This window comes from Mytilus trossulus, chromosome 1 (assembly GCF_036588685.1).
Source record: "Mytilus trossulus isolate FHL-02 chromosome 1, PNRI_Mtr1.1.1.hap1, whole genome shotgun sequence".
NCBI classification, from domain to species: domain Eukaryota; kingdom Metazoa; phylum Mollusca; class Bivalvia; order Mytilida; family Mytilidae; genus Mytilus; species Mytilus trossulus.
This window is the reverse complement of record NC_086373.1, coordinates 60,774,103-60,793,366: the sequence shown is the minus strand read 5'-3', so window position 1 is coordinate 60,793,366 and position 19,264 is coordinate 60,774,103. Positions and strand designations below refer to the sequence as shown.

The following is a 19,264-nucleotide window of genomic DNA, read 5'->3' as shown; positions in this document are numbered from 1 at the left end:
TTTTATTCCCAACCGACATATGACTTCTGTTGCCTTTATCTAAACATCTAAAGTTACAGATTGTCTTGAGTTGTGGCATATAAAAAACTCTGACCAATTTGAATTGAATGTAGAGAATATCATTTTCATACAAATGTGTACAGAGTGATGCATATGCTAAAAAAGATGGAACTTTTAGGTATCCGAGTATTGTTCAATAATATATCAAGGATTATTGATCCAAATTGCATTAATGGTATCATATATAATTTCCACCCTTTTCATAATAACAAGTACATCTTTAGAATAACTTGTTTTTGCTGTATAACCATTTATTAGTTTGATAGTCATACCAAGGTCGACAGATTATGTTGTTAGGCCCAATTCACTGTTTTGAAGATATGATTTGGATAGCATCGTAACGTTTTTTGTTTGTTGAACTTCAGTGTTTCTGTTGTTTCATTGTTTTCCTCTCATAGTTGATGTGTTTTCTCGGTTTTAGTTTGTACCACGTCTTTGTTTTCTCTCAATCCATTTATGACTTTCGAACAGGGGAATATAACTGTTGCCTTTATTCATCTTCCAGAGAGTTGTTTTTTGCTTGGTATGAAGAGTATGACATGCGTTATATCTATTCCATGTTGTTTCGCATAGCTCAATAGTAAAATAGCTGTTTATGAATAGTCTATTTGAAGATTGAATGTACAACACAAAAATATGAAGTTTAATAAAAATATGATGTCTAATTTATTATACCATACCAGAGACATGAAAGTTGTATTATATGTCTCTGACCATACTATATATATCCTTTAGCTAGACAGTGTCTTTTATGACAGTTGGCTCTCAAGTACATTACGTGTATACAACTCGTCTAAACATCAACCCAACAATGTTCGAATCCCGGCAAGGGAAGAACAAAAAATTTGCGAAAGCAAATTTACAGATCTAACATTGTTAGATTGATGTTAAGACGAGTTGTATATACATAATGTACACAGCCATGTATCACCATCATTGCTGGTGATCCGATGGGTACATCTGTTGTAGGGTTGTCACTTACTCAGACGTACTTATAAATATAATTATTTTCTGTGACTGTATCTTGCATTAATTTGTAGGATCCTTTACTATAGATAATTGAGCTGATCTGTTACAATGACATCTCCATGCCTTAAATATCATGTACTGTAGTACGCCGCTAGATTAAAACTGATGAGGAAAGGTAACACACGGCCACCGAGGGCTTTATTATTGTGAAGCACAGGTGGTCGTGTGGTCTAGCGGGACGGCTGCATGCAGTGCAGGCGATTTGGTGTCATGATATCTCAGTAGCATGGGTTCGAATCCCGGCGAGGGAAGAACAAAAAAATTGCGAAAGCAAATTTACAGATCTAACAATGTTGGGTTGATGTTTAGACGAGTTGAGATGTTATTGTAACAGATCAGCTAAATTATCTATAGTAAAGGATCCTACAAATTAATGTAAGATACAGTCACAGAAAATAATTTTATTCATAAGTACATCTGAGTCAGTGACAACCCTACAACAGATGTATCCATCGGATCGCCATCAATGATGGTGATACATGGCTGTGTACATAATGTATATACAACTCGTCTTAATATATACAACTCGTCTAAACATCAACCCAACAATGTTAGATCTGTAAATTTGCTTTCGCAAATTTTTGGTTCTTCCCTCGCCGGGATTCGAACCCATGCTTCTGTGATATCGTGACACCAAGTCGCCTGCACTGCAGCCGTCCCGCTAGACCACACGACCACCTAGGCTCTCAAAAAAAAAGAGCTTTCGCTGGCCATGTGTTACCTTTCCACGTCAGTGTTAATCTAGCGGCGTACTACAGTACATGTTATTGTTACAGATCAGCTAAATTATCTATAGTAAAGGATCCTACAAATTAATTACAGAAAATAATTATATTCATAAGTACGTCTGAGTCAGTGATAACCCTACAACAGATGTATCCATCGGATCGCCATCAATGATATATTGATATATATTGATATATTATATATATATATATATATATATATATATATATATATATATATATATATATAAGTCTGGAAATTACACCAATAATATATATATGTAGAATGGTTTAACTTATCGCCGAGCACATATATTCAGAATTCGTGCAAAATTGGTAAAAACACTTATTTAATTATCTATAACCGATTCCGATTCTTTAACTATGTGTGTGCTGTAATTGCGTCACTTTATGAATGTGAGCTTTGGAATGGATTTGAAATTTAAATGGAAGCTTTTCAGCATTTTATGGTTAATCATAGTCAAGGCTTCACTAAAAGAACAAGTTCAGATACGTTTTGATCGATGACGAACGAACCTTAAGGAGAGACTATTAATGCTAGCGGACAAGCGGAAACTGATTTTCCTATATAAACTTTGCCGAATGAAGGTCGAATCACTTACAAAACTTAAGTTTCAGTTTTTCGGAGAATTAACCTCAGATGTAATTAACATTTTATTGAAATAAAACACTTTTGGATATTTTGGTCTTACACTATGATTAAAATTCTGTGGAAAAACATTGGCAAATCTCTGATTTGAACTAAGAATGTAAAACACAAATAAAACCTTATTTATTTTATCATACTGTGCATACGTATCCTTTTGCAAAATGTTTTCTTATGTGACAGTTGGTAACCTACATGAATATAATTCCTACATACAGTCAGTAGGTGACAGAAACAAACGACATACTAATTAAGAAACAGGAAAAGGATGTCCATGAGAAATCTAAAATAGTCACCGTTATTTTTTCTTTAGTTATTGATTTATAAAGTTGACGAAGGAGAGATAGTCGAAATAAAAAACGCGTTAAAAAGAAAAGATTACCATGTTCATATCTTTAGATAGTATTTGAAGTGTTGTGTAACTTGTGCCCATGTGAATGTCGGTTTTTTTTGGGGGGGGGGGGGGGGGGGGTATATTTAGCCTCTTTGTCAATCCCCCCGGATAAATGATGTGATTCAAACAATAACTAAGTTTACTACAGTTTTAGAAATACGGAATGTCGAATTTGCTAAATAATCGTTTATTCTATAAAATGTATACTGTTCCCAGGTCCAACCTATATATGTTCCTGTTTGGGTTTTAAAAATGTGGGGGATCATTTTTTTTATTTTTGTCATTGTATTTTTCTCTTTCTGTAAATATGTTGTTTTAATAGCAAATACACTGTTCTATTGTTGTCTTCTTGTTGCTAATATATTTTTACTTGTTGCTTTTACTTCCGCTAACATTCTTCTTGTCCCTAATTAATGAGACCGTACGTTGTTGAATTCTGTTTCTTTTCTGGTTTTTAACTTTACCAAATTACAAAAAAAAATGAAAAGTCTGGAGACATTCGAACGGCGGAAATAAATAAATAAACAAACTTTTCTCAGCTGCTTCTCTGCCGTTTCAGTATGACTGATTCATCCCCTGAAAAAGATCAGAATGCTGTATCTCCAGCATATGGTAAAATATATGCACTACAAAATATTTCGGAATATATTTCCAAAATTTTTGTCGTCGCTTGATGATGACAAATGTGGACCTGACCGACAAAAATTCCATCTGTGGGTGTGGCATCGACTCATTTTATCTCTTTTTAAATAGTCCACAAGTCTTCATTTAAATTGTAGAGAAGGACTTCTCTGAATAAAAAGTTTCACAGATAAAATACATGTAGCAATTTACATTTATGTTTTAGTGTGAGCTTTGAAAAATTATTTAATCACTCTCATTTTACTTCAAAAACTTACTATTGGTGTAAGAAAAAGCACTAAAAGCGAGCAAGCATGTCTAATCTCTGAATATTTTCACTCATACACTTCCATGACAGAGGTAAACGGATAAGGAATACTGAGATGAGGAAAATACTGCAAATCAAAATTATAAAGGGTTTTCGGTATTTTTCACCTCCATGTTCCTCACAAATTTGATACTTTATTATTATATGACAACTATCAAAATTGGCAGTGCAATGACATACAAAATGTAACACATTTTAAACTGGTTGTTTTATAAATAACTGCAATATGCATGTGACTTTGAGTAAGATTTTGCTTCTTGCTTTAAATTTAATTGTAAGTTACTCAAAATAAAACTGAGTGTCAGTACTGTACTTTCTTGGCATCTATTATCATCCACTCATGTGATAGAAATAAATGTCCAGCTTTAACAAAATGTTAGCAGTTGCAAACAGATTTCTTTTTCTTTGCAAAATTATAAATAGCTTACATTTATTTCTATCACATGAGTGGATGATAATAGATGCCAAGAAAGTACAGACACTTATAAAATAACATGTAACTGGCTAACCCTAATAATCCAGTCTTTATATGACACTCCCTATCGATCACTACATTAAAGGCGGAGAAAATAGGAGATGGTACATGTAAGGGCTTGAATTATTTGAGTTAGTCACTGGCTGATCTTTGTAAACAGTTTAATGAATTTTTACACAATTTTAATTTGAGTTATCTTTCTTTTTATTGCTTTTTTTCTTTAGATTTGAAATAATTTTACACAAGTATCTGAATCAATAATCCCAGGCTAGTTACATGTACAGATTGAACATTTTGTGTTATTTAAGTACAATAGTTAAAGTAAGACATAAAAAAAAAAAGAAAAAAAAAAAGATAATTACATTTTTGGCCACACAAGATTTGTGTGACAATCAATTGTACACATACATGTACATTTGTATCTACAGATTTTTAATAAATAGATGCTAACATTTTAAAAACAGTACTAGTGGTACAAATGTAGTTAAATTCAAACAAACTTTCTTCAAAATACTAACCGAAACAGGGTATTTACCTATCAGAGGTGACTAATTCTCATAATTATATATAATTGAACCAATCTTACCCTTGTAAATTTATCTTTTATTATCTTTTTCAGCTTGTGATGAAACAACAAAAGAAGGATTTATTAGAGTAATTGTTGGAATAAAAGGTTTATCTGTATCTAGACAATTCAAAAGCATGAAGTTTATCAAAGTTCCAGAAAATGCCACAATACCACCACCAGAATTCACAGACAGGTAAAGAGATTTATATCTAATCAGCCTTTTGTGTCCTAATACATCACAATTATAAATAGCCATTTCCAAATTTATATCAGCAGTCCACACCAATACTTGGCTCTTCTGAAGAAAAAAAGACGTGCAAACATCCTGAATATACATGTAGAAAAAAATAACATGAAAAACACATTGTCCTATGGTGCCATAGCCTGACTTGGTATAAACACTCAATATAATGAGGTTTTTATTATTGCAAAAAATGTGACATTGTTGTAAATGCAATAATTTAAACTCTCATTTTGTAATCTTTTATATGAATTAAACAAGATTTTTCTCAAATTGTAAAAATTAAAATCCCATTTCAGTCTAAAATGACAAGATTGCAATAATAAATGCACACAATAATTTCTGAATTTACAGTACTTAAAACTATAGTTTGAAAGTATTTTTAACACTAGATTTTAGCCAATAAAAATAAAATAAAACAAACATGCTCTTTGATATGGAAATATAATTAAAATTTATTGTAGGAGTTTATTGTTAAGAGTAGAAGGAAAAACCAAAGGTGCACTGAAAGGAAAGTTATTTATACTTAAGGTTAGACAACTACCATTTGACATCAATCCAGACAAGAGTTATTTTAAGGTGAGATATTTAATATAGACAGGTGACTAAATGATATTTACATCCAGGTAATAGGGATTACAATCTCATGATAATAATACAAAAAATTTATAGGTATCTTGCAAATGGAATGGGTTTCCTGGCATCAGATTTCATCTTCAGCAATATTAAACCAAACTTTAGTATGATGACCATAACAGTGATATTGTTTGCCTTAAATAACTGTAAAATAAAGGCTTTTTTCCCTGGAGATGAATACTAATCCCAAAAAGATTGCTTAAAATTATTCCCCAAAAGACTTTTTCCAAAACAGTGCAGACTCAGTATTAATTGCGCATGAATACAAACTGAAAAACACTCATTAAAACATTTTTCATGCCTGAAATGACTATATGTGCAGATTTTAGGGTCTATTTATGTATCATCACTGACAATAAGGAGTCTTATTTCAAATGAGGGTTTACCTCTTGAAATTAAAGGGGGTCTGCAAATTGAAGTTCAAGTCAAATTAATTGTTTAATATAAATGTCCCAATTTGATAAATATGACACATACTTTCCCAATAAAAAGGGTAGAGGTAGTTTTGAAAAAAGCCAACATTATCACTGCATAAATTAAATACCAGTACTGGTTTAAAAAATAAAAAAATTGAAATTTCATAATACGAATGTATGATGGAGGAAAAATAGTAAACTATTAAATACCAGCAAACAAAGAATGCAAAAAATTAAATATTTAATTGTGAAAAGTTAGTCACCGAGCATAGTCCTTGATGCTGTCTTTGTTAAATTTCTTGCAAATCACAGGTTCTAACAGGAATATTGAATTAAATTTGATGTACCATTTCTTTTCAAAAGCAAATCTGCAAATTTTTTACAAAAAATGATAAACAAATAAATATTTTGTTTGCCTCATAATTTACTTTTTGACTTGCACTTAATTTATTCAAACCAATTACTTGTATTTATAGGCAGAAGAGGATAGAGTCCTGCTGTTTTTAAGTAAGACACAAGACAAGTCATGGTATCCTGAACTAGAATCTGGATTGGAAACTGCTGAGGACGAAGAGGAAGAGGACGAAAAATCATAAAGGGAGATAATTACTTATGTTTTCTAAAAAGTTACTTCACCTATACTAAAATTATAAGATCAACCACATGACACTGATAACAAAAATAAAGAAGAGACTGAAGATTAAACCAAATTTAATAAAAATCACTTTTTTGCACTGTTGTTTCTACAGTTTTTTCACAGCAGTTTGCACTTTGAGTTTTTAGCATTTTTATGAGGAACTAATTTTTTTTGGAAGTTCCAAATTGTATACAAGTTTATTGATTTTGGAGAGAAATTAGTATGTTCTTAGGTTTTGTAATTTTTTTATTCTTTTGTTTTGATGTACACATTTTTATATTTTTAACAAACTAGGAAAAGAAGGTTTTTCTTTTATTTGATGCTAGGTTGTAGTTTGTGATTGTATAAGTTTTTTTTCTAAAGAAAAAGACTCTTTTCTCTCTTATTACAAGGCCCATGCAATTATGATAAGAAAGAGTAGCAGTACTTGTTTAAAAGAAGTCAATCAAACCAATCTTATTATCAGTAGGTTTTTAAATAGAGTAAGTTTTTACATATACTATAAAAGTTTTACAAGGTAAACAAATCATCTGATTCTGTTTATTTAGTTGATAATATAAAATTTTAGCCATTCATATATGTTTTATTGTATACAATATTTTTTCAGTGTTGAATTTTGTATTTCAATCAGAAATTAGTGAATATTTTCGTCTCATTTGCATAGGGTGAAATCAAATACATCTGCTTTGTATCTAAAAAAAAACATCAAGGAATTATTCACATTATTGGTGCTATTGTTGGCTTCACACTATTGTTTTAAGGGTGTCGATTACCATAGCATACATGTACATTAAAGCAGTTGTGTTATGCTTAGAAAGTTTGATGTCTAATGAAATTTGAAATTAAAAAGGAATGAGTCAAATCAGACCACCTTATTTTAATAGGAGTAAAAATGGCAAGATGAATGATTTTCACTAAAGTTTTATAAGTTGATATAGTCTAGTTTCTAATCCTTTGTTTATTTTTTTTAGACATTTTAGAACATAGCCCAGTGTTTGATTTTTATTTACTACCTCATTTTGTAACCATTTTGATTGGTGGTAACATTTGTCCTCTTTTTTGTAAAAGTTTCAGTTTTGAAGAAAAATTTTAGTTTTCCCCTTCCTTTACTGCTAAGGTCTTTAATTATATTTTATTGTGAACCAAAACCAATTTTGATGATTTATTTTACCTAATGATTCTGTTTTACTGTTATTTATTTTATTTTGATAACAGAAATAGCCTTATTGTGCATGTCTATGAATATAAATGAGATCTATTGATAAATAACTTTATTTTGAGTTTTATAATATTTTTGTATGTAAGTTGAACTTATTGCAATGTTTTTTATAAATACATTTAGTAATATTATAACATTTTGTCTTTCTTGAGTGTTGATTTATGTTTTAAAAAGTGTATATAAATTTTGTAATAAAGACAAATATTTAATTGTTGAATTGCATTTAAAGAAAAACTTGTCAAAGAAGTTTTTCTAAAGAAAGAATATTAGTTATTTTTATGTAAACTTGAGTAAACCAATATTTGGTCTGCAACATATCATAAGATAAATTATTCCAGCATGGTTCAAATTTTGCTATTTACAAAAAAGATATTTTTTGGGATATTGAACAAATGACAGTTGATTTGTATGCATATTGCTGTTGAAGATTAATTTGTCAAATACCAGTAACTGAAAAAGAATTAAATTTGTTAATAATTTTCATATAAAAAATAGTTTCACTTTAGCATGAAAAAAACGGTATTATTTATTATAATTTCTAGTCCAAACATTTCAAGCCAAAAACTTAGTATCTATACGTTGATCTTTTTTCACTTCAACTATATATTGCTCATTTCAGTCGCTCTGCTTACTTGCCAAAAAAATTCATATTGTGGCTCAAGGCTGATATTTTATGATGTTTCTATACAGAAACCCTGATAATGTTTATGTTAAAAAAAATTGTAAAAAAAGAGTTGGTATAAGTTTAGGTTATTACTTATGATGTGTTTCATGTAATTTCATTATTTAATGAGTAATGTTATATATATTTATGTAAGTATTGGATATACATTATTGAAAACTTGATTTAATATCATAGTTTTATACATACTGATCAATTATTCTTGTGTAAAAGTCACATCTTTTAAAAGATTAAATTTCTTAGCACATTTGCTCCTTTTCATAGGCTTAATTTAATGTTGCATTAGTAGGTATGTATGAAATTTGTTACTTTCTTATTTATAATCTGAAGCTATGAATATGAATTTAAAATGACATTTGTAGCACAATATTTCAACAACATATTTATCATTTATGATGATTTAAATTCTGTTATACACTTACTTTAGTAGTGCAATAAAATATTTACAAACTTTGTTGTTTTAGAAATTCACATATTTCAATAGATTGTTTTGGAAGTACTGGTGTCGTAAGCTCACCTTGAAGGTTCATAAAAGTTGTTTTGAAGTACAGAAATGAATTTGTACTTGAATTTGACAGAAATTTTACTTTAAAAAATTAAGAATGGAAATTGGGAATGTGTCAAAAAGACAACCTGACCAAAGAGAAAAAAACCCAGCTGAAAGTCACCAATGGATCTTCAATGTAGGGATAAAATCACAGACCTGGAGGTGTGCTTCAACTGGCTCCTAAACAAAAATGTGTGTACTAGTTCAGTGAAAATGGATGTTATACTTAATTCCCAAACATATAAATGAACTTATTTAAAAAACACATACAAGACTCAAAAAGGCCAGAGGCTCCTGACTTTGGACAGACGCACAAAAGTGATTAAACATGATTTTTGAGATCCCAACCCTTCTCTATACCTCTAGCAAATTGTTAACACAGATTAGGAGAATTTATTAACTGTGTGACCTTTTCGTTTTGCAAGAAAATTCACGTTGCCTCTGATTGTCAAAAAATGTCCATAGCTACAATGAAACCTTTATTTCTTCTAAAAATTAACAATTTTTATTGTTCTCTATGATGATGGCATATGTAATGTAATTTGCACCTATTATTGATCATGACAGAAGATTGTACTTTTAAAGACAGCAATGCTCGAAGAGACACAAGTTATAAATGTTGCTGCACAGAAGAATCTGTGATATGGGAATCCCAAATAAATCCCACAGATCAATTAAAATAGGACAACTTCATTTCCAGTAGAATTACCTGTACAAGTGTGGTTGAATTCTGTAGATATACAAATAAAATAAAAGGACATAAGTGCCAAAGACAAATAAAATGAAATGACATAAGTGCCAAAGACAAATAAAATGAAATGACATAAGTGCCAATGAGATGATACATTTTCAAGGAGTTGGTGATTACCATTAATTTTGATGCCAAAGATAGAAAGACAAAAGATCATCCAGCATACAAAACCCAAAAAGATATCACTGTATGTCACAATGGACCACTGGCATTGGATGTTAAAGTGTACACAACTAACTATGCTAACATGAAAAATGTCATATTCATAGAACTATCACTAAATTTTATTTTAATCATGTGAATGAACTCCTAGAATTTACTTAATTCAATAGATGTTTATGTGTCAGACATCATGATAATATGAATGTTAGATTATTCAGATGGATAATTTGCACAGTAGAGGTTTTCTGCTTGTGTCTTAGTTGTACATTACATGTGTAAAACAAAAAATCTGGTAAAAGGAATATTGTGTTCAATTACTTACAATAAATGGTCATATGTATATTAGATAAATGTGATACACGAATAAAGACAAGTGAAGTCACTTATACAAATGGCTTCAATGTAATCACCGTGAGCTATAACGTTAAGTTCAACTTCTGTGGTGCAAGACCTCTATACCAAAGTGTTTGAATTGTTAGATCAGTTTGAACCAAGCGTAGCCCATATTGCCCTTTATTTTTCTGTTATTTTCGACATGTAGATTTTATGGAAACAGAATTAACACGTGGTCCCAAGATAACTGTAAGATTAACTCCTATACAATTATCAAACAATTTAGACGAACATCAATGACAGATCATAAAATTTCAATTTGAAGGCTTGATAAATTGTCATGTGAACGAATTAAATTCGTTTAATAGTATTGTATTTCGATAGGTTTAGTTTAAACATGTGGTAAAAATTTGTTAAAAATGCATCATAAAAATCCATGAAGTGATTACTAGAGGGTAATAATGATACAAAACTTCCCCCAAGAAAGAAACTGATGAATATTGTTATTTCAGACAGAGGTGATACTCATTCAAAGTTGGTAAATAGGTTTCAGACTTATTATTGGAACTTGCAGGTGCCTCTTCTCCTTATTGTCAGGCTCTATATATCTAAGGAAGATGTGTTAAGAGTGCCAATTAGACAATTCTCCATCCAAGTCTGTTACAGCAATGTTAACTTAGTGCCTATAATAGTACTAAATACAGACATATAACTCGATTGGTTGTTCGTGCTTATAACACAGTAGAGCAGGTGCATCTGAATATTGTATCTTATTATAATTCTACGATCCTTTAAGTCAGCAGTGCCAGCCGTAAAGTAGTTTATAGTGATAAAAGACTGATGATTACATTTTTATCTTCATTACCATTTCTCCTGTGAAGATTATTTTTAAGATAAAATGTAATAAAAGGATGCTATCGGAGGATGATAGATACTAGAATTCTCATAGGATTATAGAAAGTGGGAAAATCAATATAATAATTATTTAGTTTGCGCCAGACATGACAATGAAACAAATGATTTTATATGGAAAATGAAGTAATATATTGTAAGTGACATCCCGTATTAGCATTCACAATCATATTACATTTTCTGGTACGGTTCATTATTTTTATAAAATGATTGTCATTTAATGTTTGTCGCAGTATAGTAACAATACTGGATTTAAAATGAGTCATATCTAATAAAGTACAGCAACTGGACATTTCATGAAAAAAACTATTAATTAAGCTGGAAAAGTAACTTTCAAATAAGATAAAAAGGCATTTAAGAATCTAGATATTTAATGGTCCTCACTTTAGATATCAAAACATATAGCAACTTACATTCGTTTTTCTTTTGAATGTTTCAAATTTAAACATGTTATAGTATATATTAAATACCTAAGTCTCATGATATACAGCAGTACCTCTTCCATATTCGCATATATATATACTACTTCTTTACAACCTACTATTGCACTATAAGTCTTTTATATATCCTTGAGCCATCTGTAAATTATCTTCTTAGTCTTCGGTTGCCTCTGCCGGAACAAGTTTTTCCTGTTTAAGACACACATGTTGTTCTATTCCAAATCTGCACTTGCACCTCCCTTCAGTCACATAATATATTCCCGTTTTGTCTACTCGAAATCCCTTATCTTTTGTGAATATTTGCTTAACATCTCCTGTAATTGTAGTGATAGGGGAATTGTCTTTTTTATTCCGAAGTGTTACATGCACCTTCCCGCGAAATTGCGATTCTGTTTTGAAATGACTGGTGTAATCATCCTCCTTGATCACTAGCTCTGCTTTGGTTTTGAACTTTGGCGGAACACTGATCTGATTATCTATAGACCAAGTTAGCTCTTCTTCAAAAGTTTCCTCACTTGCTTTGGTTAAACTCAGTTCTCCATGAAATCCTGCGTTAGCTTCTATTACGGGATTTGGTGGTGTAAGTTTTATATCTACACTGCACCCGTAGGTATATCCCTTTTCAAGAGACAAAGAACACGTGGATTGTGTTCTACGTTCCGTTCTCAGGGAATACACTTGTGATTGATCAGTATCGTTTGTAAAATAGGCAGAAAATAAAATGTGAGATTTTGGCTTGGTTGCATGTATCTCGTCAAAATAGTCCGTTTTGCCATGAGTAATTCTAACATTTTGCCAGTTTATATCAGAGGAATGTATATCATCAGCATCCTTTTTCTGAGCCTTGTCGAGTGGAAAATCCAATGCCCATTTGCGTACAATATCCTCAATGTCAAGTAGATCTTGCGACATCGTTTATGTTTTTCTAAAAAATATATACAAATAATGATTTTTTTTTAAAGTGTACACTTCTCGTGAGCTTACGTTACTGCTGAAAATACACTGTTGTATGTTAAACGCCAAGTGACAATTTTTTTTAAAGTGCATGTTCAGAACAGGATCAACGGTAATACTGAATGCATTGGGTTGGATCAGCAAATATTACCATTTTAAAATAAAAGCATGTTGGAAAGGAACAGAAATTTTGTTGTGCAACATGCCATAAACAGACATTTCTCAGAGATGTTACCGTGAATGTTATTTGATGTGCAGAGAGCTTGACACTCTTTTACACGAGACATCGTATTGAATCCCCATTTCGACTGGACGTTGAGCACTGTGTAGCTATACATAATTTAGCAGATTTCTTTTCAATTATCGAAGAAAAAGTAAATGAAAACTCGTTAAGTATTGCTTTTGGGAACGATAACAGAAAACGCTTTCCCAAGCGTTTTTTTGTTGAACTTCAATGGCATTTTTAGACGCGAAGTACGTGATTACCGTATTGGAAAGTGAAAATCGAACCTCTGAAAATTTTAGTAAATCTAAAAGTTCCAAAATTATGCTTATTTGTAATTAAAAGCAGGTATGCTAGTATACAGGTATACATATTTATTTATATCTCACTTTAGCTAACAGTTGAAATGTATAAACGCGCTGAACCCGTCAATACTTTATATATAATATTAAATAACGTGTATATATTATCATACTGTATGTAGCCTGGATATGTTTAAACACGTATATGCCCCTAAGTTAGAAATTTGATAAGATTTAATGCTCAAATACACACACGAATTTAATCATTAATAAATCTATGTCATTTTTCATTGTATAAAGTACTTAAGTATAAGTAAGTAAATAATGTTGTCGAATTTAGTCACAAATCTTAAGTGACTCTTAATTCTTTATCTTAATATGTCAATATTAGTAGACACATATTTTGATTTCCTAATAGACTTATAGTTGTTTCTATTTTTCATTAAAAGTAATTGTTTAACTTGTGAAAAATAAACAAATACAAAAATATCTTCATAGTTTAAAGTTTAAATTTCTTATTTTCTGATGTTTTATTTAAGACGTTACATTTCATATTTAAAAAAAAGACAGTTTGGAAGTATTTCAATCTTAAATCAAAACATGAAGATTTCATATCTTAAGAAAATATTTCTGGTAAATGTAAGAGCAAAGAAATGTTCAAGATAAAATCTTTATCTTATTTACCACGCGCCAGAAAGATAAGATAAGGTATGCATGCCGGGTTAGTCTTTACGTATATAATTCTGCAGTAGTTTTTACATGTTTTAATGAATTTTACATCTCTTCATTCACTAATTAACCGAAGAGGCTGCTGACAACTGCGGTTGTCTATCAAGAGGAAAACAATGAGAAAAACAACCACTAAAGCCAGCTAATTTCATCGTTTTCTCATACTCGAAATGGAATATGGTTCATAAGTTAGGCGAATATTTGGAGTATAGCTAAATTGCACATAGAAATTAAACATAATCCAAGGTTGAAATTCTGAACATGCATATGAAAGTTAGTCATTGTTCGAATATACTTCTGTTGGTTTACTAAGGACATATATAAAAATATACACAAACAACACGAAATTAGAAACAGGAAGAAGGGTCAAAACTGTGTATTTCCGAATCCATCGAAATATACATCTTCCGGAATGTACATTTCATAATCTGTTCACAGCTTACAGATCTTAGTCAGAAATCGACATATATCTAACAATGATGGATAGAGATCATCCATGATCAAATTTCCCCTGGGGTCTGGTATCGTAGCAATAAAAATCGACAATTTCTGCATAATTAATAAGATTGGAATTTAGTATGTATTTCACGTTTTTCATAGGATATTAATTCATTCGCTAAACACATAAAATATATTAACAAATTAGAGTTTTTTACATTTCCGACTTGAGTTTGTGGTTTGAAATTATAAAATATTTAAAGAAAATTGAGTAAAAATAATAAGAATTACCATTTTCGATCAATTATTCTAATCATACAGTCAATGATAATGCTTGTATACAAACTTATGAATTATGATACTATGTATACAAGTGAAATTTTAGCTGTGGCACTTCATTTTTTGATCGGAGTATCATCTACTTGTATTTATTTCATTTAAACTACCCATCCACCATTTTGAGTATGTCCGACATATTTTTAAAACTATTCCGATTTTCATGGTCTATATTATGTTCTGGATAATTGAAAATGGTACAACGGTAATTAGAATAAACACAGTCAATTGAAATTATTGAATTTTCTATAAAAAATCGAAACTCCAGTTCAAAAAGTTGGTTTTAAATTGTAATTTAATATACCACCTGTTTCATAAGGGCGTGGTAAGGAGAATATGGATAAGACCACCATGGAATTTTCCAGCAACACAAAATATAAAGTTTTCTTTCTTAAGGTTTATATCAACACCGTATTATTAAAAACAAAAATACATGTAATAAACATATTTTCTCTTTTAGCATGAATTGACATGAAGTAGTAAAGTTTTTCACATAATTTTCATAATTTTCAACCTCATGATCATTCCCCGAGTCTGAAAAAGAAAATATTCTCTATGTATAATTTGAAATATAGGTTAAGCTTCATTTACAGCACCAAAAATATGAAATGAAAATGTCTTACCGTTCTGAATTATAATATCCAACCTGAATTTGCTCCTAGCTTCTGCTAGCTGATTGGCTTAAAAGATGTTTACGTCAAAAATTTGTATACGAATATTTTATCTGTCTCTACTTGAATTAACGTAGTATCTTTTAAACTGCACTTACATTATGTGATTCAGAATTTTTTCCTCAAACTCTTTCCAAAAGGAAACAAATCAACTCGATCGGTAATACTTTCCTGTATTAAGTACAGGAAGATAAGGACCAATGTTAATAAATTGTAATCTCTAGGGCAAAATCAATACTGTAATATCGTTCCACCTGTTACAGTTATGACAAAAAAATTATTTCATATTTTTGATACTTAATATCATGTTTGATGTATTACAATATATTACATACGGATAAACAGGTGTAAAACATTTAATCTGTGTTCATAAAATTATGATTAAAATGGATACTTTTTTACTTTTAAGTTTTGATTAACAGAAAGGTGTTTTCAATATGAGCCAGGAAGCATGCATGTTTTTCGTTCATTTTTTTACATAAATAAGGCCGTTAGTTTTCTCGTTTGAATTGTTTTACATTGTCTTATCGGGGCCTTTTATAATATCAGACTATGCGGTATGGGCCTTGCTCATTGTTGAAGGCCGTACGGTGACCTATAGTTGTTAATGTCTGTGTCATTTTGATCTTTTGTGGATAGTTGTCTCATTGGCAATCATACCACATCTTCTTTTTTATATTGTTAAACAGTTTTGAATTGCAATATGCATTTTGTTAGCTCTATTAGAAAATTCAACACTTCATGGTTGCGAATGTGAAATCACTTTAAACAAAACTAGATAATTCTTAAAATTGCAATCTTTGAATTCTCGTAAATAGGACGACAATGCATTTGTCTCATACATCAGTTCAGGTTCAGCGAAAGATTTGAAGTAACTATTCTTCTTTGATTATTAAAAACAAACGAACTCCTGCATTGTGAAAGTCCAGAACACATTCGTCCACAAATATTGCTTCAACAGGCAGAAGCTTTTCAGATTATATTCGAAGTAGTTGTATACCTTTGGGTCTTGATAGCTAGATTTAACTTAGTAACAGTATATAACGTACTTATCAACCCCCTTTGATTATGAGAACTTCAAAATTAAAAAAAGAAAACGTCATTTTGTTGGTATCGGGCATTTTTAAGTCTATGAATATCAGATATGTGTCCTAATGTTAGACAGATGCATCGCCCATGGACCGACATAACAGTTAGAGAAAAAGGGGTGGCGTACTTAAACTTCTATTCATGTTGAATTGTGGTGGTAGTATGATCAACATCGAACTAAAACAAAATTGGCGAATGGATGGTTGTCCAACGTCCAGTGGCTAATATCACATGCATTATTCTGGCGAGAACATATTAATATGATATGAATATGAATCCTGCATGTTGCTAGACAAACACACTGATATTTAACTTGCTAGTTCATGAGATAACAGTCCGGAGAAACCCTTTCCATCCAACTCAGACACGTTATTCTGATACATAAATGACACATGATGGTTTGCACGGAGAAGCAGCACATATTTAATTTCCAATCTTTGGTTTGATCTGACCAACAAATGGAATTTCTTAACGACCTTGATTTGCTAAACAGACATTGAACGATCTGACCAAGCATTTAACCGACGACTTTCTTCACTCAAAAAAAATAATCTGGTAATTTGTCTCATAATCAAAATCTCATAAATAACATTTTGATTTTTTTTTATCATTTCTGTATAAACAGATATGTATCACACCAACCTTCTCCAACGAACTACCTATTGTAGAAATTATATGGTTAGCTATATAGGTATAATTAACGTTCCATGTATACAATGGTTTGTAAGGTAAGTATTCAATTTCGTAAAGAGTGAAGGAATAGAGAGTCATTTTCAGACTTTTTATATATTTAATTGACACTTGTACGTGAATAAGACACCTTAACAAAACTTAGATGGAATGCCCTTTATAGTACTAATATTATAATCGAGATCATATAACAATGAAATGTTGGACATGTCCAGTTGCGAGGTTTGTATACATATATAAATACACTTGAAAGCTACAGCTCTCACACCGACCAAATATTTCATGTGATGTTTAGCTATGGCAATGGTACTTATCAATTGTTTTACCTGTTCTATGGAAACAACACCTAAAAACGTACTTACTATGGAAAAATCGAACAAAACTTTTGTTGCGTTTCACCCACAGGCACTTGTCTCAGATTTCTCCCCTATATACATTACTATAACACTTTTTTTCTGAGACAAGTGCTTGTGGTTTCATCTCAATATATCATCTCTAGTTTCTATAATCACATCGAATAAGTCCTAGGAATAGGGGTGTAAATACGTCGCAGTTACTTCCCTTTCTTTGATATTGGACAACAAGATACACAAATAGATAACTGTTGATTTACGTAGAGAAGTGGCTACGTCAAAAAACGCAGAAGTTATTTCATTCCACAAAAGATAAATCTTCCCGCTTCTTTTCTAAATGTTTTGTTTTCCAAAAAAATAGATAATTTTAGTTATTATATTATGCTACAAAAAAAGTGTAATAAAAATCAAATAAAGAGTGAATGTCAATTTAGTGAAGTGGTACCTGTGCTATTAACACTATGAACAAGACATTTTTCTAAAAAAAAAGGAATCTTAATATAAAGTTTTTTGATTGAGTTAAGCCTTCCAATTGTTATTTTATATTGTGTTTTTCTATGTTGTGATGTTATACTATTGTGTCAGAAAAGGGAGAACGTTTGGTACCATTAAAACGTTTAATCCCGCTGCAAATGTTTGCACCTGTCCTAATTCAGGAATCTGATGTCCAGAAGTTGTCGTCTGTTTAAGTAGTTCATACATGTTTTATAGCTTGCTGTTTGGTTTGAGCCAATGCTCCGTGTTAAAGGCCGTACCTTGATCTTTAATGGTTTACTTTTAGGATTGTTACTTGGATGGACAGTTATCTCATTGGCACTCATAAAACATCTTCCTATATCTATATATAAGTATTCAAGTAAGGTATATAATTTACTTGATAAATATGCAGTGATCATCTGTAAATTAATCAATAATTTAGGTTAATTCACTTTGGCTTGAAATAGTTCGTAAAGTTTTAAAACTCTTAATTGGAACAAACCCGTATTTGTTTTTAGTTTATTCCCTGTAAAATGTCAGAGCTGTTAACGATCTAAGTTATCTGAATATAAGAAGTGTATTTACAATGTATATATGTTTGCAATCAAAAACAACCACGTTTCAATAAAAGAAGTTTTATAATTTGTTTATGTTCAAAAAGTACATTGTCAATGCATTTTTCTTAAAAATATTTGAATTATAAATTGCTTAAAATACATTCTACAATTTTTAAACTTCATTTATGTCAGTGTCACATAATCATGATAATTGTTTTCAAAACCAATAAGCAACTCTTAGAAAAATAGTATACATATGTTTCAGCTTACAAAATGTCTCCAAAACACCACCTTTTTAGATTTTTTTATTTTATGATACAATAAAGTTCTTATTTTCACCTCTATATGTTGGTCCTGTTTCTGATGAGGATAATTGATTAACTTTATTAGAAGAATCTTTGTTTTGTAATTTCATTTGTTTCAAAATATAAAAGGTAAAAGGGGGAAAATGTATATAAGAGGGAACATTTTTTGGTTAAGATATAAAAAGTAAAATCATAAAAATACTGAACTCCGAGGGAAGTTCAAAACGGAAAGTCCCTCATCAAATGGCAAAATCAAAAGCTAAAACACATCAAACGAATGGATAACAATAATGAACT

At 30.6% G+C, this 19,264-nt stretch overlaps 2 protein-coding genes across 3 annotated transcripts; one reads left to right on the top strand and one right to left on the bottom strand.

Annotated features, from left to right (window-relative positions):
- The first annotated feature begins 3,339 nt into the window (after window positions 1-3,339).
- LOC134681011 (uncharacterized) lies at window positions 3,340-9,151 on the top strand. Its single transcript, XM_063540361.1, has 4 exons — window positions 3,340-3,487; window positions 4,919-5,060; window positions 5,573-5,687; window positions 6,637-9,151. The coding sequence occupies exons 1-4, from the start codon at window positions 3,436-3,438 to the stop codon at window positions 6,754-6,756; spliced, it is 429 nt and encodes a 142-aa protein (XP_063396431.1). The 5' UTR covers window positions 3,340-3,435; the 3' UTR covers window positions 6,757-9,151.
- A 2,605-nt stretch (window positions 9,152-11,756) lies between these two features.
- LOC134681001 (uncharacterized) lies at window positions 11,757-15,765 on the bottom strand. 2 transcript variants are annotated; one of them, XM_063540348.1, is made up of 2 exons: window positions 15,595-15,765; window positions 11,757-12,768 (listed from the first exon to the last, which is right to left on the bottom strand). In XM_063540348.1, the coding sequence occupies exon 2, from the start codon at window positions 12,753-12,755 to the stop codon at window positions 11,997-11,999; it is 759 nt and encodes a 252-aa protein (XP_063396418.1). In that variant the 5' UTR covers window positions 12,756-12,768; window positions 15,595-15,765; the 3' UTR covers window positions 11,757-11,996. The 2 variants fall into 2 exon arrangements, with proteins under 2 accessions (XP_063396418.1, XP_063396409.1); XM_063540339.1 differs by having other exon boundaries at window positions 15,449-15,745.
- Between the last annotated feature and the right edge of the window lie 3,499 nt (window positions 15,766-19,264).

What these genes read in the sequence shown, in the direction of transcription:
- LOC134681011 (XM_063540361.1), top strand. Translation starts at nt 3,436, where the DNA reads ATGACTGATTCATCCCCTGAAAAAGATCAGAATGCTGTATCTCCAGCA. An exon ending in CCACCAGAATTCACAGACAG is followed by an intron (nt 5,061 to 5,572) that starts GTAAAGAGATTT and finishes AATTTATTGTAG; the next exon opens with GAGTTTATTGTTAAGAGTAG. An exon ending in CAGACAAGAGTTATTTTAAG is followed by an intron (nt 5,688 to 6,636) that starts GTGAGATATTTA and finishes TTGTATTTATAG; the next exon opens with GCAGAAGAGGATAGAGTCCT.
- LOC134681001 (XM_063540348.1), bottom strand. Translation starts at nt 12,755, where the DNA reads ATGTCGCAAGATCTACTTGACATTGAGGATATTGTACGCAAATGGGCA.